Source organism: Apodemus sylvaticus, chromosome 3, assembly GCF_947179515.1.
Source record: "Apodemus sylvaticus chromosome 3, mApoSyl1.1, whole genome shotgun sequence".
NCBI classification, from domain to species: Eukaryota; Metazoa; Chordata; class Mammalia; order Rodentia; family Muridae; genus Apodemus; species Apodemus sylvaticus.
This window is the reverse complement of record NC_067474.1, coordinates 143392410-143418046: the sequence shown is the minus strand read 5'-3', so window position 1 is coordinate 143418046 and position 25637 is coordinate 143392410. Positions and strand designations below refer to the sequence as shown.

The 25637-nt window shown below is 42.4% G+C and overlaps 1 protein-coding gene across 5 annotated transcripts in view; it reads left to right on the top strand.

The window, feature by feature from the left end:
• Positions 1-19893, top strand: part of Khdrbs1 (KH RNA binding domain containing, signal transduction associated 1) — a 38111-nt gene extending 18218 nt beyond the window's left edge. The window contains exons 5-14 of one of the 5 annotated variants that reach the window (XM_052177488.1): positions 444-577; positions 2120-2321; positions 2885-2952; positions 4233-4291; positions 7394-7543; positions 7645-7834; positions 10358-10420; positions 11434-11515; positions 11715-11826; positions 19088-19893. In XM_052177488.1, the coding sequence (XP_052033448.1) occupies positions 444-577; positions 2120-2321; positions 2885-2952; positions 4233-4291; positions 7394-7543; positions 7645-7742 (711 nt within the window). In that variant the 3' untranslated portion in view covers positions 7743-7834; positions 10358-10420; positions 11434-11515; positions 11715-11826; positions 19088-19893. Of the gene's footprint in view, positions 1-443; positions 578-2119; positions 2322-2884; positions 2953-4232; positions 4292-7393; positions 7544-7644; positions 9853-10357; positions 10421-11433; positions 11516-11699; positions 11827-19087 lie in introns of all 5 variants that reach the window. The other 4 variants (XM_052177484.1, XM_052177487.1, XM_052177485.1 and 1 more) reach the window with 4 other exon arrangements.
• The last annotated feature ends 5744 nt before the right edge of the window (positions 19894-25637 follow it).

The following is a 25637-nucleotide window of genomic DNA, read 5'->3' as shown; positions in this document are numbered from 1 at the left end:
CTTTTTTTGAGAACGTTTTGGGTATAGAGAAAGGAAGCGATCAAGGGAGAGCTAAGGCAGGAACTTCATTCTGAAGAACTTCATTTATTAGTAAGGGTCTGCTGTCAAGAGTTTCTTCAAGGAACTGATAGTGTAATTGGACATAAAAGAATTTTGACTTGAGTCTTCATCTAGGCTTTCAAGGCTCTATTTGGGAGTGGTATTTTGTGATAGGGTCGCATCTCTCTGTGTAGCTCTAGCTGTCCTAGAACTCAGAACTATAGACTAGGCTGGCCTATCTCATAGAGATCTGCTTGAGTCTGCATCCAGGAGTGCTGGGATCAGAGATAATGTGCCACTATGCCTAGCTTCAAGGCTCTTACAATCCAAGGCTTGGTGGGCCTTGTGATTTTTAGAAGAGGGGGCAGATGTTACACATATTCTTTGTTGTTTTTAATTCCCAGGATATGATGGATGATATCTGTCAGGAGCAGTTTCTAGAATTGTCCTACTTGAATGGAGTTCCTGAACCCTCTCGTGGTCGTGGGGTATCTGTGAGAGGACGAGGAGCTGCCCCTCCTCCTCCACCTGTTCCCAGGTAAAAAATGGTTGAATAGGAACTACAAATTTGACTAACTCCGGAGTCAGAGGATTTATATAGTACATCAGGTATGGAATTCTAGATTTAGCAGTCTGACCATAGTCAGGTGTTGCAGTTCTGCTGCTGAAACTTTGGGGCTTTTAATTTTGGATAGTCATTGGGGGTGGGGTAGGGATTGTGAATGTGGATGTTTTAGAGGACAGAGTAGTAGGAAACCTATCATGTTGGTTTTGGGGATTGAACTCAGAATGTTAGTCTTAATCGGCTGTTGTGTTTATCCACTAAGCCATCTCATTCATCCCTAGTTGCATTTTTTTAAGAATATTAATATGTAGCCCTGGAACCTCCTATTTAGACTAACTCAAAGAGATCCACTTGCTTCTGTCTTCCAAGGGCTGTGATTAAAGTCATGAGCCATCATTGAACCTGACTGTGATATGGTTTCAGAATTTTACCCTTTGTGGTTAATGTTTATGTACTATTCAGACAGTCTGGACTTTCCTGAGGGACTGTGATTCATGATTGAGCCCAGAAAACCTTCTAGTTAGGTCCCTTATATGTATATAATTCTGTGTTTTAAAGCCTGTTTTAGGCTTAGAGATGTGCCATAGTTGGTAGAGTGTTTGCCCAGCATGCGTAAATCTCTGTGTTTGATACTAGCACTATACAAAGCACAAACCCCAGGGTATGGTGACCCAAAATTGTAATCCCAGCACCTAGGATGTGAAGGCGAAAGAACAACATCTTCCTCCGTTACATACTGAGTTCGAGACTGGGTTATATGAAACCCTGTCAAAAAGGAAAGGAAAAGTAAAAAACAAAAGGACAAGCAAGAGATACAGGCTCTCACTTACCTAGTGTGGCCACAGAACCTTCCTTAAGAAATTAAAATTAGGGGCTGAAGAGATGGCTCGGCAGTTATGAGCACTGGCTGCTCTTTCAGGGGTCCTGAGCTCAGTTCCCAGCACTCACATGGTGACTCACAGCCATCAGTAACTCAAGTTCCAGAGGACCAAACACCCTCTTATTGACACCTCCTTCTGGCCTTTGTGCGCACAAAGTGTACATGTTGTACATAGACATATGTGCATGCAGAATATCCATACATGTAGAATAAAAGTTGTAAAAAAAATACTCGTGTGTGCATATATACTGGGAAAAAATAAAATTAACTGGCAGTGGTGGCAAATGCCTTCCATCCCAGCACTCAGGAGGCAGAGGCAGGAGGATCTCTGAGTTTGTGGGCAGTTTGGTCTACAGAGTGAATCTAGACAGAAAGCCTGTCTTGGAGGGTAGGGGGTTAGAATTTAAGATCAGGTTCATGTGGTAGCACACAACTTTAATTTTAATACCTAGTAGAGGCAGTGGTAGGTGGATTTGTATGAGTTCCAGAGCTATATATATAGTAGGCCTCGTCCCAAATAAATAAGTACTTAAAAAATGTAAAACCATTCTCCCTCCAGAACTTATGAACAATCCTTAGTATGACTGTGGACTAAATGTTAAATTCTCAAACTAATGTAAGTTTTCTTTTTGTAGAGGTCGTGGTGTTGGACCACCTAGAGGGGCTTTGGTTCGTGGAACCCCAGTGAGAGGCTCCATCACCAGAGGTGCCACTGTGACTCGAGGAGTGCCACCCCCACCTACTGTGAGGGGTGCTCCGACACCAAGAGCTCGGACAGCTGGTATTCAGAGAATACCTTTGCCTCCCACACCAGCGCCAGAAACATACGAGGATTATGTAAGAGGGGTTTGAACGATGTACTATTTCTGCCATACATAGGTTTCTTTTCTTTTTTCTTCCTTCCTTCTTTCTTTCCTCCTTTCTTTCTTCCTGTCTGTCTTCCTTCCTTTCTTCTTTCCTTTCTTTCCTTCTTTCTTTCTTTTTTTTTTTTCTTTTTTTTTGGTTTTTCAAGACAGGGTTTCTCTGTGTAGCCCTGACTGTCCTGGAACTCACTCTGTAGACCAGGCTGGCCTCTAACTCAGAAATCTGCCTGCCTCTGCCTCCCAAGTGCTGGGAAGGAATCTGCTTTCTTAATCAGTCGATTTATTAACTGTGATGAATTTTCTACTATTTTAGGCATTATTACTGTCTGTATACGTTAAATGAGTAAGTTGTGGTTCAACATTACAGAGTTTTACTAAGATTGTAATACTAAGACCTTTTGGGTTTGTCTTTGTTTTCTGTCCTACATTGAGTATTAGTATTTTTGAGAATTTCTCATCTGTGCATTCTGAAACCCTGACCCCGACAGGCTGCGCCTCTCTTCCGTGCATTTGTGACCTTCTGCTCTATTGTTGCAGGGCTACGATGACACATATGCAGAGCAGAGTTACGAAGGCTATGAAGGCTACTATAGCCAGAGTCAAGGGTGAGTCCCGCAGGCTGTGAGTGTCTCGGATGGACAGTGGGTGGAGTTGACAGTCAAGATTTAGCCACACACTAACCTCTGGAATAGTGTAACTTAACATTTTGAAGGTATTTGATGGCTTGAACGCATATTTGTGTGTCTGAGAGTTTGGATAACTGAATTTTATGTTAATTGAGGCTTTGAAGCTAATTGAAAAGTTCCTGAGCTACATAGAAGCAGAAAAATACCATTAAATACTCTTTTTTATTAAGAAATGTCACTCAGGGGGCTGGAGAGATGGCTCAGTGGTTAAGAGCACCATCTGCTCTTCCAGAAGTCCTGAGTTCAATTCCCACATGGTGGCTCACAACCATCTGTAATGTGATCTGATGCCCTCTTCTGGTGTGTCTGAAGACAACTATAGTGTACTCAAATACAAAAAATAAATAAATAAATCTTAAAAACAAAAGGAAAAAAATAACAAAAAAAAGAGGGTATACCATAAACCCATGGTATTAGCAAACCTCTCTCTCTCTCTCTCTCTCTCTCCCCCTCCCTCCCTCCCTCCCTCCCTCCCTCCCTCTCTCCCCCTTTCCCTCTTCCCCTCCCCCTCCTTTCTCTCCCTCTCTCTCTCTCTCTATATATATATATATATATATATAATATATATTATATATATATATATATATATATATCCTTCCCTCCCTCCCTCCCTCCCTCCCTCCCTCTCTCGGTTTTTCGATTTTTTGAGGCAGGGTTTCTCTGTGTAGCCCTGGCTGTCCTGGAACTCACTCTGTAGACCCGGCTGGCATCGAACTCAGAGATCCGCTTTCCTCTGCCTCCCAGAGTGTTGGGATTATAGGCGTTCAGCACCACTTTCTGGCTCCTCAAGACATTTTTAATAGGAGCAAAACAGGGCCTCTTTTTCTTTTCTTTTCTTTTCTTTTCTTTTCTTTTTTCTTTTCTTTTCTTTTCTTTTCTTTTCTTTTCTTTTCTTTTCTTTCCAGCTATAAGAATTTTACATACGTGATCATTATATCTTAAGAATCTAAATTTACATTGCTATTTTTCTACATTAAATTGTATAATACTTGTTTTTTTGTTTTTTTCCCCCCTTGGCTATACTTACTTAGGCTTTTTGGTAAATATATGGTTTATACATGTTGTAATTATTGGGGGAAGGTTAGGAATGGAACAGAACATATTTATCCCTATTTCATAGATACTTAACTGTCTGAGGTGTGGACTATTGAAAGAATAGTAACACAAAAACCCTTACTGTTGTATTTTTGTCTTTTCAGGGAGTCAGAGTATTATGACTATGGACATGGGGAACTTCAAGATTCTTACGAAGCGTATGGTATGTTTTTATGTTTATGGTGGGGTAAATGTGCAGTTAAGTTTCTTGAAGATTTTTGGTTGATGGATTCTTGGGAGTCAGGCAGTCAACTTCTCTCAGCAGACACCCTTAGAATACTGCTGAGTTGGTTTTGGGCCCTGCTCTTAAATCCTATGGTTTGTGTGTCTTGGGGATTATTAGGTCATGCTAGGCGGAGTGGTGCACTTCCCATGTTCTGCTGACTGGTTCTGTTAGGTAATGCATGCCTAACTCAGCTGGTTGTGGACCTTTTGCTACTGATGCTTGGTCATGTTGGTAGATATTAAGAACTTATTTATTTATTTTTTTTAGCTCTGTTGACCTCCCCCTTCCTCATTAAAAAGAAAAAAAAATGGAACTCTCTGAAAAGAATGCCAGCTGAAAGTAGCTTAGGAAAACCAACAAGCAGGGGAAATAGTGCTTGTTAGAATCAAAACAGGGTTTTCAGGGGTGGAGCTAAATCCCGGGAATAGTAGCACCAAGCTCCCTCTGAGTTAGGAAACACTTCAAGTTTATTTTGTCTTAGATCCCTCAGGCTGGCCTGCACTGTGGGGCTGATGGTGACCTTGAGTTTTTCTGATTCTGGCATTACAGCATTTGCTACCATGTCTGGTTTTATGTGGTACCTAGAGATGGAACTCAGGACTTGTCTAGTAGACAAGTTCTCTACCATCTGGACTATATCCTCAGTCAGCTCAGTTACCAATCCCATACAGCAGTTAGGCTTGGAAGGTAACCTTCTCTGAGGTTTGTTTGAAAACCCTTAGAGCCAAATATGGCCTTGTGTTAATGGGTATATGAAGGAGTCTTTTTTTTTTTAAAGCTTTATTTTACATATATGAGTCTTTAGACACAGCAGAAAAGGGAATTGGATCCCATTACATATGGTTGTGAGCCACCATGTGTTTGCTGGGAATTGAACTCAGGACCTTGGGAAGAGCAGTCAGTGCTCTTAATTGCCATCTATCCAGCCCTGAGAGCAGTCTTCTTCTTAACAGAAGTCTTCTGCACTCCTGAGGAGTTCCCTACCAAGAGGCTTAGCCCGAACAGTTCCTCTTAAGTTGCTCTACAGAGAGAGTTAAGAAAAGGAATCCAGTGGGTCCTCTCCTAAGGAACTAAGCTTAACTTATTGGTAATATAGCCAATCAGCTCCTGAAACATACATACCTCCTCCAAATAATTTTGACCAGTTTTAGTTCAATAGAATTATGTTTAGTTCATAGTAGTAACATTGCGATGCCCCACTCGTGGGTCAACGTTTAGAAGCCTAGTGTTTCCCTCCATCAGTGAGGCACACTACAAGAGTTTCTGTATGTGTTTGGCAAAACTGCATTTCTGTTTTTCTGGAAAAAAGACTGAACAAAAGAGCATGAAATCTAGCGTGAGGGCACATGACTGGAATCTTAGCAGTTGGGAAGTAGAGGCAAGAGGATCAGGTCAGCCAGGCAGTGGTGGCGAACGCCTTTAATCCCAGCACCTGGGAGCCAGAGGCAGGCGGATTTCTTTCTTTTTTTTTTTTTTTTTTTTTTTTTTTTTTTATTTAAAGATTTATTTATCTATTACATTAAGTACACAGTAACTGTTTTCAGACACTCCAGAAGAGGGAAGCGAGTCAGATCTCATTACGGATGGTTGTGACCCACCATGTGGTTGCTGGGATTTGAACTCAGGACCTTCAGAAGAGCAGTCAGTACACTTAACCACTGAGCCATCTCTCCAGCCCCGGCAGGCGTATTTCTAAGTTCGACACCAGCTGGCCTACAGAGTGAGCTCCAGGACAGCCAAGGCTATACAGAGAAACCCTGTCTCGAAAAAAACAAAAAAACAAAGCAAAAAATCCGGTCATTGTCCACTATATACAAAATAACAAAATTTGAAAGCAGCATGAGCTACTTTCAAATGGTTTGGGGGCAGGGAGTTTCAGACTGAATCCTAGGCATTTGAGACAAAGGTAGTAATATTGTTAGTTTGAAACCAGATTAAGCTGTATACCGAGTTCAAGTCTATCTATCCTAATATCTATCCTCAGATGCAATGCACAATGAGCTCCTGTCTCTAAAAATGGAGAACAGGCTATTCTTGCATTCCCTGTATGCTGTTTCTATTATCAGTATGTTCTGGTATCTGCCTTTCTAATGAGAATTAGAAAAATAAACTTTGTTGGTTTCCAGGAACATCTTGGAAAATGGGTGGGCCTTGTGTATGATACTTAGAAGCATAAGTAGAATTCTGTCTTAGTTAGGGTTTCCTTGCTGTGAAGTCACCATCTGATGAAGGACTACATTCAGTTGGCCTGGCTTACACTCCCACAGATTTGATCCATTATCATGGTAGAAAGTGTTGCAGTTTCTGGCACACATTGTGCTTGAGGAGCCGAGAGTTCTACATCTTGATCCACATGCAGTAGGGTGGGGCTCTGATTCCACTGGCCAGACTTGAGCATATATATATGAAACCTCAAAGCCCTGCTTCCACAGTGACACATTTCCTCTGACAAGGCTATATCTCTAATAAGGCCACATCTCCTAATAATGCTACTTGCCATGCACCAAGCATATTCAGACCTTAAGTGCTATGCAACTTTCTGTCCATACAGAAAAGTAAGTAAGACCTGTGTTAGTGGTAGCTAGTATTTACAGGGAGGCGTGAATTAGTATGGTGAGGATGGGAAATTAGTGGGAAGAGTAAGCCTTAGCAGTGTATCTTTCTAAGAGGTCATCTGGAGCAGTAAGTGATCATCATCTCAGGCTTTTGTGGCCTCTCAGGCTGTCTGCATGAGAAAGGGACTAAGATTCTCAAGGGTTCTGTAATGCGGCATCTGAGTAGTTTATCCTCTAGGGTGTGGTGGAGGGTCTCAGTTAACTTGACCTTTGCTTGCTTCTGGAGAACCAGAGAACATTTTTCCACTGTGAAACCTGACTTGCTTTTGCAGTGAAAGTGGCTACCTGCTAAGTGAAAACTTGCATGTTTTGCCATCCTAACTGAGGCTGACTACCAAGTGACTTTGGGAACAGGAATAGCCATTGCAGACTCACTGACTCCTTTACTACCTCGAGCAATGTGTTGCCTTTTTCCATGTTTTAGGACGGCATGCCAGTCATGTTGCTTATGGAGAGTGTTGCTGCTCGAGGGAACGGTACACAGTGGTGGAGGTTACCCCTGCTGTACACAGTGGTGGAGGTCACCCTGTTGTACACAGTGGTGGAGGTTACCCTGTCGATGAAGGAGGACCAAGTAAAGAGGGGAGAGAGGAATGCTTGTGGGGTGTGTCGGGAGACTAGGAGAGAAACAGTGTTGTCAATAACATGCTATAAACTGTTGTACTTTTCCCACAGGACAAGATGACTGGAATGGGACCAGGCCGTCACTGAAGGCTCCTCCAGCTAGGCCAGTGAAGGGAGCATACAGAGAGCACCCATATGGACGTTATTAAAAACAAACAGGAGGGGAAATAGCAGTTATGAGCAAAGTTGTTACTGATTTCTTGTATCCCAGGATTCCTGTTGCTTTACCCACAACAGACAAGTAATTGTCTAAGTGTTTTTCTTCGTGGTCCCTTTCTTTTCCCCACTTCCTCCATTCTTAACTCTGCATTCTGGCTTCTGTATGTAGTATTTTAAAATGAGTTAAAATAGATTTAGGAATATCGAATTAATTTTTTAAGTGTGTAGATGCTTTTTTTCTTTGTTGTTTAAATATAAACAGTGTACCTTTTATAATAAAAAAAAGTTGAGTTAAAAAAATCCACAAACATGTTAGTTTCAAAAGTGGCATTGCTTGCTTAAAGGTTCTGAAGGCTTGTTAACTTTTTCTTAGTTTTGATTTGAGGCACCCCGTAAAGTCATAGTTGCAGAATCCCAAACTAGGCTACATTTCAAAATTCAGGGCTGCTTAAGATGTAAAATCACAATGTTAACGGCAGTAGGTGCCACTGAGCTCAGATGTCTCTAAAAACATTTCCTTTAAAAGCACATGGCGGTTGAATCTTAAGGTTAAATTTTAATATGAAAGCTCCTCATGAATTAAATAGTTGATGCAATTTTTAACATTAATTGACTTAAAACAACAACAAAATTAGGTTTGTAAAACTGACTTTTTCATTATGTGGGTTTTGAAATCTAGCCCCAGGCATACAGTGTTGAGAGATACTTAGTGGGGGAGGGGTTGGGTTTGAATAAGATTAATGGGGGAGAGAGAGAAGCTAGCCACTGAAATGGAATCTGATGGAGTTCTTTTTAGCCACAGTCTCTTCAATAATAGTACTAAAAATCAAATTTTCAGTATTTAAAATGTCAATAGTATTTTGTCCATCTGAGATTCTGCACTCCATGAAAAACTCACTTGGACACTGGGGCCACAAGCTGATGGTGTTCATTAAATTGACCATTGTCAGTTTTGAGCTGTTCCCAAGGTAGTTAAGTATGTCTCAACACTAGCATGATATAAAAAGGGACACTGCAGCTGAATGAGAAAAGAATCAAAATCCACTTTGTACATAAGTTAAAGTCCTAATGGATTTGTACCGTCCTCCCATTTTGTTCTCGGAAGATTAAATGCTACATGTGTAAGTCTGCCTAAATAGGTAGCTTAAACTTATGTCAGAATGTCTGCAGCAGTTTGTCAATAAAGTTTAGTCCTTTTTTAATCAAAGTAAATGTGATGAATTGTCATTTTTGGGGGTGGACAATAAAATAATTTTCTCTTTCACATAAACTTAAATTAACTCTAAAGTTAATGGGCTTGTTAAAAGTTGGAGACATTTTTAAAAGTGGTGGTGGGGCTTTTATTTTAAGGTTACCAAAAAAAAGTTTATGAGTTGTTAAGTTTTAGTTTAAAAAGAACCAAAGCTTTTTCACCCCCTGGAAGTTGTTGAAAGCAGTTTTATACAGTCCTATCAAAAAATTCTAATTTTTAGAGAGAAAAACCCAACTGACAAAGATAGGTACTTCAAGTGCCAGCCACCCTGGCTTCTGTCTTCTGTAGAGCCCCTAGGTGGCCTTAAAAGAATGACACTAAGTCTCTGTGCTCAGATGCCACAATTCAGCAAAACCCGGGTGCCTTTGAGGGTGACCCTTCAATCCTAGAGACGCAGTAACAATTGAGCTGGCCTGGGGGAGCTGGCATGATAGACTGGTTCTGAACTCCCTCCCACAAGACTGAAAACAGTGCAATTGGTTGGCCCTGTGTAAAAAAAAAAAAAAAAAAAAAAATCACTCTAACTTCCCAGGGACCTCATTCTTTCCCTAAGAGCCACGTAAACTGCTCGGGGGTGAAAAATCCTCTTGTGTGAACTGCCAAGCTGCCTGCAGCAGTGCATGATGGGCATTTTCTTTTCTTTTTAAAACACACCATCAAAAAAATGTATTTATAGATTGTGATAAAGTGTAAATAACTGAATTTTCCACCGTGGTTTGAAGTCAGCTTTCAGGGCATTATGTCTTGTTTTGATGAAAAGAGATCACTCTATACCCCCCTTTTTAAAGGAAAATTATCGCAAGAGAATCAGGATGTGTAAAGCTAACATGCATCGCAAAAAACCAAAGGTAACCTAAATGTCTGATTTTAATAGCACATATTTCTCTTTTATATAAACTGTGACAGCAACTTGCATAAACAATTCTTTAGTTGTTAATTTTAATGTTAAAATTTTGCAAAACTTGTTTAATAAAAATAGCTGTAAAAAGAAAGACCATATGCTGCCGCGTAAATTATCCATAACTCTTAATAATCCTGCCCGTCACAGTGAGCTGTAATGTAACCCGGGCACAGAGTCTGACATCTTAAATGACACATGGTAAACTTTCAATGACTGTAGATGAGAAGACCTGCCGCACCCCAGTCAAGCTTTCTGCTCAGCTACTTTAAAATGTGCGAGGATGAGCCCCTGAGACACCTTATTTATATTCCCAGTGCAATGTTATTTGACTCTTCTGAAAAGTTGCATGTTTCTTTCCTGTAATGTGTAAAATGCATGCAGGATCTCTATCTTATTTTTTACATCTTAAAAGCTTTTTCCAAACATTCATTCCTTATTTCTCGATTTTTCAGGTGACTGAAAATTCCTGAGGCTTTTCCTGGAATAGAATGGGTGTCAGAGACCCATGTCGTCAGGTATGTGTGAAGGTGTTTTCACTATCTGTTATGGCAAAGCAGTAGCGCTAAGAGGTGGTTGACAGGCTAGTCTTTCCTAAACTCGGTTTTACCATATTTAATCATACTTCTGTGTCAGTTTACAGGATATGATAAGTTTATATGTAATAGTTAAGACCAGCCAGTGTCAGTTTAACATCTCTTGATTTTTACCTTATTCTGCAAATAATCCACTGATGAATCTGATGCCTTCTTCTGGTCTGTCAGTGATAGGATGCTCATACACATTAATTAAATAAATCTGAAAAAAAAAAAAAGCAGCTGGGAAGTGGTGGTGCATGCCTGTAATCCCAGCACTTAGGAGGCAGAGGCAGAGGCAGAGGCAGGCGGGTTTCTGAGTCTGAGGCCAGGCTGGTCTATGGAGTGAGCTCCAGGACAGCCAGGGCTATAAAGAGAAACCTGTCTTGAAAAAAGCCAAAAACAAACATACAAAAAAAAAAAAAAAGAATCTAGGCATGGGAAATGCCACTCATTGAGACCAGCCTGGATTGTAGACTGGAACATTGTCTAAATAGACCAAGGGAGTATAAGTGAGTATTATTAGGAAAGGGAATTTTTTATATCAGGCAGAAAAGGACAAGTGTGTAGTAATTACTACAATTGACAATAGCAATGAGGTCAGCAACTTCATAAGGCTATAATAAATAAGAGTTGTTTGTTGGCAGATTGTACCATGTTGACCCTATAGTAAAAGTGTATAAGGAAATGGCATTTCTCACACTGCAGAGAAATTGTGTGGTGGAAAGAACACACTAAGCATGGGTCAGGGCACACCTATGATTCCCACTCAGGAAGAGGAGGCAGGAGGATCAGAAGTTTAAAGTAATCCTTAGCCTACAAAACAAGTTGAAGCCAACCTTTGCTATATGGGACACTGTCTTTAGAGACTGAGCAGGAGGAGCAGCGGAATGGACATGGAGCCTGATGAACCTAGAGCTGTCTTTTGTTCCAAAACTATTTGTTTCTACAACTAGGAAAGGCAGACAGTCGGTGAGAGTGAAGTAGTGAGTAGTGAAAGAAGACGAATGGTCGCTCAATTGCTACCCAGTGCTCCAGGTAAGAATGAAGATACAACCAGAGCTGCTAGGCTAATGTGGTTGACACCAATAAAGCCAGGTCAGACCATTTTCTGATTGAAAAAGTGCAACATCCTATTAAAACTCTGGCTTCTCTGATGTTGGGGTGGAGGATAGATCTGAGCCTGGCAAATGGCGCTGGTGGGAGACTAACAAAGTAATAGATGCTTGGCTTACAGGTTTGGAGTTCTGTAGCCCACAAGGCTTTGTTCCAAGAACAAAAGTAGAAGAAGAGAATTCCAATTGAATGCCTACTATGTCTGCTTACATTTACAACCAGTAGTGGCAATGGTAAGATAATTTATACTGCTTCTACACCAAGCTGCGAGAATAACATACCAAGACTGCTTGATACTTGTCAAGAATCCATTCTCTGGAACAACTGCTCCTATAAGACAATAGACATATTCAGTATTCTCTCACAAGTTGTTTATTTTAGGTGTACAAAAAAGATTGCAAACTGGGTGGTTGTAGCAGTGCTTGCGAGGCAGAGGCAGGAGGATCTCAGAGTTCCAAGGCCAGTCTATTCTACAGAGCAAATTCCAGGACAGCTGAGCTTCACAGAGAAACCCTGTCTCAGGCAAAAATAAAACAACAACTTGCTGTCAAAGTAGCAGAGTCATTTCTTATACATCAGATACGACATTTGTGTAGTGAGGTCTTGGTCACTACTGTGTGTCCGTGGAGGCCTTTGCATAACTTTGTAGAGTTGGTTCTTTACATGGGTTTATGGGATTGAACTTCGGTCATCAGGCTTGTCTGTAGACATGTCCTTTACCCACTGAGGTATTGCTCGCTTCATCAATTTTTATATATAACAGAACTTTAAACCCAGAAAATACCAGTAGCAGCCAAAGTCACACAGTTGTTATGCAGCAAAGGTGAGATTTTCAGGCAGTGTGATTTTAGATTGTGATCAGTCACAAATATATACTGCGTTTAGAAGGCCATCCACCAAAAAGAAAAAAAAGAAAAGAAAAGGCCGTTCACCTGCTAACTAAAGGCATCTTAGAAAAGCCATTGCTGTTCTTTTTCTTGGAAGCAGACTTCTCTTCCAGGATGTTATCAGAAATACTTGCTGCAATGTGAGCCCTTAGCTTGTCTGGCTGAATCACAGGTCTGCGTCATTTTATCATCCCTGCCCTCAGGACACTCAGTCTAACTGGAGAATAAGGCCTGTATAGTTACAGTATTCTGCTGCTACATGTGCTAGGAAGCCTCAGGATGGAGAGGGTGAAACTTAAATGCATAACGAATTATGTGCATTGATGATTTGCCTGAATGTATATCTATGTGAGGGTGTGGAACCAGAGTTACAGACAGTTGTGAGATGCAGTGTGGGTGCTGATAGTTGCATACTTCACAGCATTATTGTAACTGAAAGAGCAAATGTATATAAAACAAGGGCTAGTGTTACAGAATCATTGCTCCTACACCATGCATTTGGGCTGTGTAAGGATGGGAAGTTTGCACATCCCCTCATGTTTATAGTCTCCTAATTATCTATGCTTTACAAAGCTAAAGCCATTTTCAATGTATCTCAGGGTGATCCTCATCCCCACCTGCCATCCAAAGTTTTTTAAGGACTGTTGGTTTGAGGTGGCCATCTCTTTATTTTTTTAATTTGGGTCTTACTATTTAGCTTTGACGTAGAACTCACTAAGTAGACCAGGTTTGCCTCATTTATAGACAGTTGCCTGCCTTTGCTTTACTTACAGGTGTGTGCTCCCACACCTGGCGCTTAATCTAATAGAAACTCTCAAGGGATTTTTTTGGGGGGGGATGGGGTGAGACAGTATCTCTAATGCAGCTTTGGCTATCCTGGAACTTACTAGGTAGACCAGGCTGGACTTGAACTCACAGAGATACACCTGCTTCTGACTTCTGAGTGCTGGGATTAAAGGCATACACCGCTATGCCTGGCTGATTTGTCCATCTAAATTCTGTCCTGTGGTAATTGCTGTGTGTATCATACCAGCATCCCATTTAGTTTGCAGAGCTCCCTGTGAGATGCTAGGAGTTGTTTGGGATATAGCTTCCCACACTGTGCTCATCAGTTCTTCTTAACGTGCAGTGATTTAGGGGATCACAGCTTTGGAGAACTAGAAATCCAAACCCAAGTCTTAGACTCATACAACGGTTGCCTTTTTGATTCTTGTAATTTGTTTGGTTAACCACAAGATCAGTTTACTGAAAGGTGCTCCCAACTATGTCTTTTAGAATGCTTCTGACTGTCGGGCGGTGGTGGCGCATGCCTGTAATCCCAGCACTCTGGGAGGCAGAGGCAGGCGGATTTCTGAGTTGGAGGCCAGCCTGGTCTACAGAGTGAGTTCCAGGACAGCCAGGGCTACACAGAGAAACCCTGTCTCAAAAAAACAAACAAACAAAAAAATAGAATGCTTCTGACTTTGTTTCTAGACTTCTGTAGTTAAAAGATTTGAATTCTTCCGTTCTTACCGCTTCTGTAGACTCACATGTACTCTTCAGTTTCAGATTGACAGTCATTGCTTGTTTAGAACAAGCTCACATCTGATGAATATTTAATAACATGGACTAGACAGACTGGAAACAGCTGTGTGAGACAGCAGCTCCTGGGGGAATGGAGGAAGTACACTGCACTGCTTAATTACCCCTTCTCCTGATTTCAGGCCTAGAGAAGAAGGTTGGTAAGCACTGCACCCTGGACCAGTTAGGGCCAGTTAGCAATTTTCCATACTCTGGGCTGGCCAGATACACATTCTCATCTAGTACTCTGCTAACTGCATCTGTCCTACAGGAGAAAAGCTTGTAATCCTTAACACTCAGCAGACAGAAGCAGGAGATAAAAGGCCAGCCTTTACTTATTGACTGACATGTGTCTGGCAGGGTTAGATTTTAATAGGTTAGGAAGAGTGTATACATGGACTCTTAAATACACAGCTATGCATGGTGGTGCATGCTTGTGATCCCAGCACTCCAAGAGGCAGAGCTGTAGACCAAACATTTCAAGGGTAGCTTTAGCGAGCTAAAGGTCAGCCTAGGCTGCATAAAGAGACCTTGTGTTAAACAAAAATTTCCAAAAGTTCTGGGTTTGTTGTGATAGGGTGTGACTGTATCACTAGCTGACCTCAATCTTTACAAAGCTATGCCTGCCTCAGCTTCCCAAGGGTTAAAGGCACATGCCACCATTCCTGGGTATTTGTTTTTATTTATTTTAAAGGTTTATTATCTCTATTTGGGTATTTTCGTGTATAGATAGATTTGTGAACCATGTGTGATGGTCTGCTGTTTGTGGAGGTCAGAAGGGGGTGTTGAATATGCTGGGACTGGTAAGGCTACAATTAGCAGACAGGCTCTACCGTGTGAGTGCTGGAAATCAAACCCTGGTTCTGTAAAGCAGGCAGTGCTCTTGACCAGTGCCCCCTCTCTCCCAGCTTTGGCATCTCTTGACTATAACTGAAGTGTCTCATCCTTACCATTCCCTGCCTATACTGCAGTGACTGCCTTTGGCTGCATCCCAAGCAGGAAGTGGACAGGTAGAGTTCTCAAATGTCACACAGGCAACCCTCTAGGTTTAAGGAGCTTCCTGCTTCAAGAAGGCCCTGTGCAAGTTGTGGGTCTCCAAAAAAATCAGATCATTTGGGTTGTTTCTATGCAGTGAGCCACAGGGCATTTGATAAAATGAGTCAGTAAACAAAAGCAGAAATATGGATATAATTTATGTTTAATATTGTATTAAGATGTCCATTGGCTGCCCTTTTGTCAGCCTTTGGAGCTGGGCTTCTCCATCCGGGTGTGCCCATCCCTTCCCTGATTGATAATATGACGTATGTGAAGCTTGAAGTAGACAAGTTCAGATTAGATGGAACACGGTCTCTAGGATCTTCTGTCTCCAGCAGTTTAGATGTAAGTTGAGCGTTTCCATTGCCCAGTTCTTTGAAGTTAGAATGTGGGAAAAAAAATGGACTTTGAGGAAGAAATAGGGCTAAAAGTATAGCTCAGTGGTGCTGGGTTCTGTTCTAGCACTGAAGGCAAAGAGGAAATAGAATAAAATACTCTGTACTCTGATAAGACCTTTTTTATTTTATATTTTTTAATACAGTTTTATGATGACATTAAGCTTTTGGTACTCCCGTCTTCACCCACCAGCAGCCACATCTCTAGCCCCTTACAGGATTCATTATACGCGTCCTCCTAGAAATTGGTATAAATAGTTCTTTTAGTTTTTTAAAAATATGTATCAATTGTTACAAATGAGAACACCTCCAGTGTCCTAGTCACTGGGGAGTGAGTGATCATTAATGGACCAAAGTCCCTCCCTTCTTGGAGCTCATGGTGTATTTTGAGATGTAGACACTGCACAGAAAACTTATTAGCCCACATCCGTTCAGTTGTGAGCTATTCTTCCTTGGAACCCTTCCTACTCTGGGGAATTCTTTCATGTGTCTGAATTACTCAGTAATTTATACTGTGATAAGTTTCAAAACAGAAACCAGTGTACTGAAAGTATACTGCCTGGCTTTCTTCAAAGGGGGCAGGGCAGCTGCCACCTAAAGGAAGTTGTACTTGAGTGAGCCCCAGGGCCTTGGGAGATGGTTTGGGGAAAGGATGTAGAACACTGAACTGAGCAGACAGTAATGTGAGGCAGATTCAAGGAGAGACAGGCATCTGGACCTTGTATGAATGAGTGCACAGCCGCACTTTCCTATGGTCTTGGGCATGTTATGCAAACTCTTTAAAATGAGACACACCCCCAACCCATGTTTCTGATTTTAAAACTTGTTAGTGCATGGAGAACCTGTTTGGAAGCTTTGTAGTCCAGACCAAAAGTGAGTTAGGTCTGTGGCAGGGCTGGGATCTAGCTCAGTAACACTCCAGGTCTGGTCCCCATACTGTGTGTGTGTGTATGTGAAGGTCAGAGGACACAACTGGGGCTGGTCCTCTTCCACCCTTATGTGGATTCTTGTTAAGCAGCAAGCACCTTTATGCACTGAACTTTCTTTCTTGTTGCCCTCGCTTATTTAGGTTTTGCTTGAGAAGAGTGTCTCTCTGTGCAGCCCCGGCTGTCCTTGGATTAGCTATGCAGAGTGGCTGGTTTTGAACTTAAATCCTTCTGTCTCTGCCTGTTGATTGATTGCTGGGATTAAAGATATGTGCAAGCATAGCATACAACCTAGTTTTTTTTAAGTGAGGGAAGGCACTAGAAAGTAGCTATAGAGGGAGCTCCATCCTTACGCATAAAGATGTGAGTTTGATTGACTTCTCCATATGATAGTGTGCATTTATAATCCCAATGCTGGAGAGGCAGCCAGCCAGTCTGGCCTCTTCAGGTCTCAAAAACAGTGTTTCTTAAAACACAGTGGAACATTTGTCTAGTGCATGCATCAAGCCCTGAGATTGATTGCCCAGTGTCCTGCATCCCCCAGCCTGTGATAGAGTAATAGGATTGAAAATGAAAATTAGAGCTGGAGAGATGGCTCTGCATTTAAAAGATTTAAGAGTGCTTGCTACCTTTTCAGAGGACCCAATTTGGTTCCCAGATTGGCAGCTCACAACTACATGTAGCTTGATCGCCACGATTTGGTGCCCTCTCTTGGTCTGCTTGCACCCTGGCACAGAAAGGTATACATATAAAAAATGAGAATGTAAAGAACTAGATACATTCAACAGCTCCTAGAACATAATTTAGTGATTAGATATGGGAGAAGAGGGGTATATTAAGAGTTTAGACTGAAGCTAGACATGGTAGTGAGAGCACACCTTAGATGTGGGAGGATCTGTGCATTTAATCTCTGCCAAAGCTACAAGGCAGTGAGACCTGGGCTGAAATGATGGTAGGCAGTGTCCTTTAGAAGAAGCTGGCCTGGAGAGCTGGCTCAGCCTTGGTTCCTGGCACTCATGTCTACCAGGTCTAGGGGATCTGATGCCTCTGACTTCCTGAAGCATCTGCATTCAGGAGCAGGGCACACTCAACATGCACATGTAATTTTAAAGATCTTTTCAAAAGTAGAATCTCTTCTGTGGGCTTTTACATAATATCAAGCCCTAGCCTGGTGTCCCAGGATAAGATGTTCCCTCTATGGATAACCCTAAACTTTGGGGGCAGGGCCAGACTCCTTTATAAGGTCAGGTGAGATGCACCTTTGAACGGAAGATAGAACTTTCTTATTCCTTTTTAAACTCAAGCGTTTTTTGGTCTGGGATAACCAAAGCATTGCATTGTGAAAGCTGGAAGTGTTGGGGTGTGGTGGAGCACGCACTTTGAAGGTAGAGACAGACAGACCTCTGAGTTCAAGGCCAAGCTTGGTCTACATAGTGAGTTCCCAGATGGGGCTATATCGAGACTCTTGTCTGAAAACAAACAGAGGGCTACATCTCAGCAATTGAGAGTACTGGCTGCTCTTCCAAAGAATTCAGATTCAATTCCTAGCACTCACATGGGCAGCTCACAGCTGTCTGTAACTACAGATCCAGGGGATGCAATACCTTCATGCAGTGGTAAATGTAGACAAAGCACCAATGTACATAAAATAAAGTTACATTTTTTATTTAAAAAAAAAAAAAGATGGCCTGGCGTGAGTTGGAGGACAGCCAGCCTAGTCTACAGAGTGAGTTCCAGGACAGCCAGGGCTACACAAAGAAACCCTGTCTTGAGAAACCAAAACAATAAACAAACAAACAAACAAACTGAATGTAGTGACAATTCTGGGATTTTGGTTTCTTTAAAAGCACAAAAATAAGAATTTGTTACCAAGGGCTAGAGAGATGGTTCAACAGTTAAGAGATTGTTCTTATAAAGGTCCTGAGTTCAATTCCTGGCAACCACATGGTGGTTCACAAGCATCTGTAAAGAGATCTGATGCCCTTTTCTGGTGTGTCTGAAGACAGCAACAATATACTCACATACATAAAATAAATTTTAAACAAATTGCAAAAATGTGTTACTGCTTTAATCACAGGTGGGGACGATATGATGCTGCTTCCCACTGTCCACAGCAACTGGCTGATTTGCTTTGTGCTCTGGCAGAGGTGTGGTTTTGCCAGCCACAGATAGTTTCTGTGATTGTATGACATTTGGAATTCTGGGAACTTTTCAGAGGGTATATAAATGCTAGGGCCCAGAGATTGGTTGATCAGGAGGGTTGGTTGTCGTTTCATAATTGTGTTCAAAGAAGAAAGAAATTAAATTCTCTCTCTCTCTCTCTGCCCATCTGCCCCTCTGCCCCTCTGCCCCTCTCTCTCCTGTTTAGTAAAGGGATGAGAAGAGGTAGGTAAGGTAAAGAAAGGGTGGGAAAGAGCCCACACAGTACCAGATATCTGTACCTGAAAGCCAAGGAGGCCTCCTCAGATCCCATGGGGTTTGAGACATAACCTCACTGCCAAGGAGAGCTCACGGAGCCTGTGAGCTTTTATCTCCTGCCCATTTGTGTGTACCTAGGAACATGCCTGCTAAACACAGTAAAGAGGTTAGCTAGTGACAGGGAAGGTGTAAGGTACAAAGCCTGACCAGATGAAGGCTAAGAAGCCCCCATCAGCTTCAAGTTCCTTAATTTTCTACTTTGTGTCTTTGCAGTTGTCAAAGGAGCCTGGATCCCAGGAGCTACCTGCTGTGTAGAGGCTGGCCTGGGGGCACTTCCTGGGACAGTGTTGAGGAGAGGAGCTCAACACTTGGGTTTCACCCCACCTCTTGATCTGGCTTTCCCACTGAAAGCCAGCCAGGATCTTCTGTTTAGGAGTCTTTAATCCCAGATGGAGTCCTCAGAGCTTCAGGGACTCAATGCTAACCTACTTGGTAGGAGGGGCTGGCGGGTTAACTTGGTGTTTGAACACTTCACTTGCACATCTAGAGGACCTGGGTTCATTATACGTTACAATAAATAAATGAATAAATAAATAATAAATGGCTTTTAAAGAATCCCAGCACTTAGGCAGAGACAGATGGATTCTGGAGTTCAAAGCTAGCCTGATCTACAGAGCAAGTTAGTTCTGGAACAGCCGGGCCTACACAGAGAAACCTGTCTTGACTAAGTCCCTGGTGTGGCTCCCCAGGTCAGAACACTCAGCTCCTGTGCTAGACCCAGTTTCTTGTGTCTGCTTAGCTTCCCATAGAATGTTCTGGAACATGCTACTATATATGCCCCACTGCCACACCTTTATTGGAACTGATAGCCTGGCAGTTCTCTGTATTATGTGAAGGAAAGAGTCATTTACTTTAGGTAAGGCACTTTGAATTCTGGGCCTGTGTTTGTCTTTGTTGTTAGCACTTGTCCACAAGTTCTTCAAAAGGGGCTGTTGTATGTCACCTCTGTACTACATTTCTCAAGTATCTGCCTCTGCTCGAAGAGTTCAATAAAAGTTTGGTCAAGTGATGAACGGTGATTCGTTCTACTCTAATAGCCTCTATCAGCTTTGGGAGAGAGCCAATTTCCCTGCTTGCTAGGTATGTTGGGCCAGTGGCCTAACCTCAGTTTTTCTCTTCAGAGCTAGGTATATCATCTATAATCTCCAGGTACAAGATAGCCACTTGAGGGTCACAGAATTTTACTGGAAAACTCAGAATTGAAGTCAAACATCTCGATTTAAAGTTTCAGTTCATTGTGTGTTTATCAAGGCATGTTTATTCCATATGCAATGTCTCCCCACTGAATTGGAACCTGAAAAACATTTTAAATCTGAGAAACGGGCTGGACAGAACACTGCCCAGCATTCACACTTCTGCTTTCAGGCTTATTTTTAGAAATTCTGTCCCGGCCTCTATTATTGCTTAGCACCCTAGGGATCTTTCTCCTGAGAAGTCTGACTTCGGGTGTTTGGCTTACCCACCCAGCTGCCCTGCTTGTCAGTCACCTGCAAGATGAGAAGGATGACATCAGCTTTCCCCAAGCCTCTGGACTGCTCTGAGATATAAATATTTAAAGAGAGCCTTTCTCCCACTGTTTCCAGGGTGATGGACTCTCGGGGGAGGAGCGAGGGTGGAGGCAGGACTGGCCCCAGCCAGGACTAAGCTGGGAAGCCTGCGTGCCTTTTCTGGAACCCTTAGCTGTTAGGTTGCTTCCAGGCCCAGCTCTGGGCTCAGAGGCTGTTTGGCCTTAGGTAAGTTGAATTTTCTGGGCCTTTGTTTAATATCTCTTGGAGTCAAGGAATCTGTCTTGGTGCAGGTAAGTGGAAAATAAAGAAGGTTAAAAATATTCTATATTTGTAACGCTGTGCTTCACTAGTAAATCTGGTTTGAGAAACTAGATCCCATTGCTTCGTTCAAACACAAAGCCTCACTGAAGTCCAGTCTGGCTTCAAACTTGCCTCTGCTTCCTGAATGCAGGAGAGGAGACATACACCACTGTCCTCTGTTGTCCTTTCTGATACATATGCTGGAATCCTAATGCTACATGAATACTGCTCCCACATAATGATGTACTCTTTCCCTTCATAAAGTAACTTAAGCATGCATGGCAATGTTACATTGAGATAGTGTCCCACCAGTTCAGACTGGTCTTGAATCCTGGCTCAGGCTCCAGCTCTTACTAATTTTTATTATTTTGAGATAGTATCTCCCTTTTTGGCCTGGCCTAGCCTGGACCTCTTCTAAGGTTCTTGGGTCTAGATAGACTATCTGGATAGCATGGGATTCTAGTTTGGACTAGTAATTTAGATGTGGAGTTCATGGGTGTTAGGACCTAAAATACAGAAAAACACACACATATGCATATAGAGTTTAGACCATAAACCTGCCTGGTCATCTCACTTTATCTTATGCCACACTCCCAAATCTTAGTCTGAGAAGGAAGCAAGACAGTAATTGGCTCTAAGCTCTCACTTTGCTTCCCTATTGCTTTGGGAACTCCTGTTTCTTTGTATGTGGCTCCCTCTGGTGGGTGTGGATGGTAAGGGAGTAAGAGTGGCTATAAGACTGACACCCCTCTGAGAACAAAGTGGGGCAACTATCCCAACAGCCATCTGAATTCTCATATACTCTCTTCCATTAGTCTTCACAATAACGAATAGGAAGTAATCCTAGTTTCCATATCAGACAGGCTTGAAGACCTGGAATTAAATCCCTTGCATTTAGGATCCTCAAGTGATCTTACCAATCTTTTTCTAGGTTCAATTATTGTCCTGGTTTTATTTTCCATTAATATAAAATGTCCCAACAAAAGCAGGTTGGGGTTGGTTTATTTTATCTCACAATTCTGATTGCAGACACAAGACAGCAGTAACTTGAAGCTGCTAGTCACATTCGTAGTCAAGAGCAGAGAGGACAGGTGCTTACATGCATTTTCTCTTCAGTCCAGGACCCAAACTTCAGGGCATGAGTAAATGAGTCTCCCTCTTTGTTGACATAATTAAGATAGTATAGGCCAACCTGATTTAGAAAGTGCTTCATTGAAATTCTTTCCCAGTTATTCTAGGTTGTGTGTCAGGTTGACAAAACTAATCTCAATTACAGGCAAGCATAATAGACTCTTGGAACAAAGCCTAACTTGGACCTTTGTGCTTTCTACATTCGGACTACAGGCCTATCAAATACAATATGAGACCTTGACTTATTTTAACTCAATGTTCAGGCTGGGCATTGTGGCAGAAGCTTTTAATCTCAGTAGAGGTGGAGTGGATTTCTGAGGTTGGCGGCCAGCCAGTACCAAAGAGTGAAACCCAATATCAAAAAAGTTTCTCACTGGCTTTCTTATCTCTGTAGAACATAAAATGTTGAGTTTGGACAAGAACATAGGTATGAGGACTGATGGATGGAAGGGCTAACCACATAAGAAATGAAAGTGACTCAAGATTAGAACATGAACACCCTTGAATGTTCTTAATCATCTGAAATATCTGTTGGGAGACCAAGTCACTTGGCAGCTGGGGTGGCTGCAGGCGACATTTCTTCAAAGCCATCACAAGGAGATCTCAAGATTTATTTCTTGATAGTTGTAGCATATGCACTATGAAAATATGTCATTTTACCTGACTTAGATCACTACTAATCCCCCCTCAACTCAAGCCAGCCACTTGTCTAGAATTGCAGGGCTGTTGGAATGATTTGACTTGCAAACCATTTCCCACTGGAACTGCAAGAAGATTCGACCAGAAATGGACTGAGTGAGGCAGAGAAAATTTCCCAAGGGAGAATCAGCTTTCTTATTGGAAATAATGGATGTGGAGTAAGTGGTCGTGCAGAGCGGTTTGGATCCTTGGGTGCCCCTGCTGTCTTACACCGAATTGTAGATATGCCAAGTCAGTTCAGTAAATCTTCACAGGGAAGTCACTATGTACAATATTTGTTTTACATTGCAGATTCATAAACATCCCCTACCAACTCCACAGGTAGTTACCAAATTCAAGAGATGTTTCATTCCCAAATAGTACGAACACTTTAGAAAACAAAGATCATGCTAGAGATTATTCTCAGGGTCTTACAACAGACACTGGACCATTGAACAAAACCCATGAACTATAGCAAACCTCATATCTGAAATCAGGTCTGACCCCTCCTAGGAAGTTGCTTTCCTACTATTCTCTGTCTACCTCTAAACTTGGGATAGTTCAATACATTATTCTGTTTCTTCATTAAGGTGTAGCAAATTGTTATCTCTGTCCCCAGGATATAGCAGTAACTAAAAATTTGGTTAGGTGTCACATACATTCCCAGGAATGGTCCAGCTTCGGTGTATGTCTGATGCTCACAGAGACCAGAGGAGAGCATCAGATTCCCTAAACTGGATGTACAGACAATTGTGAGGTGCTATGAATGGGTGTTGGGAATTGAGTTTGGGTCCTCTAGACTCAGCTATGTTGTGCTAACCAGTCAGCCATCTCTCTGGCACCTCGCCCTAAGGTTTAATTTTGTAGGAGTGTGTGTGTGTGAGAGAGAGAGAGAGAGAGATGTGAGTATATGTACAGAAGGGCCAGTGCCTTCTGAGACCAGAGACAGGATCGCCTGTATCCTAGTTAGGTTTCTATTGCTGTGATAAACACCAGGGTCCAAAGCAGCAAAAGCAGCATGGTAACGGGATTCCTTTCATCTTATAGTTATGGTCCATCATAAAGAGAAGTCAGCAGGAACCTGGGGTCAGAAACTGAAGCAGAGGCCACAGGAAGTAACAACTCTCCCATGGCTTCCTCAGCTTGCTTTCTTATACATCCCAGGACCACCTGCTGAGAGGCGCTATTACCCGCAGTGGGCAGAGCCCTCCCACATAAATCATTAATCAAGAAAATGCCTACATGCTTGCTTGTTGGCCAATCTGATGGATGCAGTTGTCATTCGCACATTACCCACTTCCACCCCACTCGTTACTTCTTGAACATATCAGGATGAGTGCCCTTGTGCTGTTCCTGTGTCTAGAATCTTCCCTCTTCCCCCAGATACTTCCTCTAACTCATTTCAAAGAAGCCTGCTTTCCTTCTACATCTATTTAAATGTGCATCTGGACACTCCTATTTATCCTTTCATCCAGCATTCTCTTCTAATATACCACAGAATTTACTAATTTTTATGTCTGTCTGCCCTTATAATTTAAGCTCTGTAAAATGTATTGCTATCGCCTAATTCGTTTGGTTAATATGTATACGCCTTTAATCCCAGCACTTGGGAGGCAGAGGCAGGTGGATTTCTGAGTTTGAGGCCAGCCTTGTCTATAGAGTGAGTTCCAGGACAGCCAGGGATACACAGAGAAACCCTGTCTCAGAAAAACCAACCAAAACAAATAAGCACTATGATAACCAATGAAGCCCCACTACGATTAAAATTGCTTATGAGGAGCCCAGTGCCATGGTCGTGGTTCTTGCTTTAATCCCAGCTCCTGGGAGGCAGAGGCAGGTGAGTCAACTCGAGGCCAGCCTGGTCTACAAAGTGAGTTCCAGGGCTACACAGAGAGAACGTGTCTAACAAAACAACAGAAAGATTGCTTATGAAGCGGGGAATATAGCTGAGTGGTAGTAGAACATTTGCCTAGCATGTGTGAGGCCCTAATTTTAATCTCCTACCCCCACCCCATAGACTATCAGTCTTGCAAGGAAGAAATTGCACTAGCAGTGACAGTAACTACTTGCTTTCTCTGTTAAGTGTTTGCCAAACATAATGATGGCTAACACTGATTAAAACAGGTACTACATGGACTGTGTCACTTAATCTTCCATGCCTACGAGATAATTTGTGCTTGCATTAGGTTTGATTCCCATCCCTGCATAAATCTGTCATAGTGGGAGTAACAATTCCGACAATATGAAGCAGGATCAGAAATTCAAGGCCATCCTCTAATCTGTAGCGAATTCAAGGACAGACAGCCCGGGCTACCAGAGGTCCTGTCTCAAAAGGCTGGCAAGATAGGTTCTTGTAGCCAAGGCTGACAACCTACATGGCAGAAGAAGAAACTATTCCTACAGGCTGTCCTCTCGAGTCCACTGCTAGGCGCATCCCTCACTCTCTTCCGCACACCAAGTTCTAAAATGTTAAGAACCCGAATAGGTGGTTATTATTAATAACCGAGAACATTTCGAAATTTAAAAATGACAAGCCAGGCGGTGGTGGCGCACGCCTTTAATACCAGAATTCAGGAGTCAGAGGCAGGCGGATTTCTGAGTTCGAGGCAGCCTGGTCTACAGAGTGAGTTCCAGGACAGGCAGTGCTACACAGAGAAACCCTGTCTCGAAAAACAAAAAACAAAAAGAAAAAAAAATTACAGGCACAAGCTCTAAGCTAAGGTGGTGGCAGTGAAATGAACAGTGGAATAAACACGAGAAATGCATGGAGCTTAGGATCATCAAGGTTAGGTCAAAGATTGGATACAGAGTTTTGGAGAAAAGGGGTAGATTTTGACTGGGGTGAGCCAAAGTACAATAAAGCTGGAGAGCACTGAAAGCCTACTCTGGGACGTGCTAGTATGAAGTGACTGTGTTGTACAAGAACAGGATTTCACTAGAGGCAGAAGGCCGCTCTGGGGTCCTCCTCTAGCCAGAACAGGGTGGCTGAGGGTTTGCCCCCTCCAGAATCTCTTAAGCAGCTGCTGCAGGAAAGGCGTGGGGAAAGGCAAGACAAAGAGCGCTAGCACAGCTTTTGTCCAAGCGGTCCCTTTAAGAAGCGCGCTCCCGACTCCCAGCCCGCCTAGCATGCAAATTGAGCAGCCGGA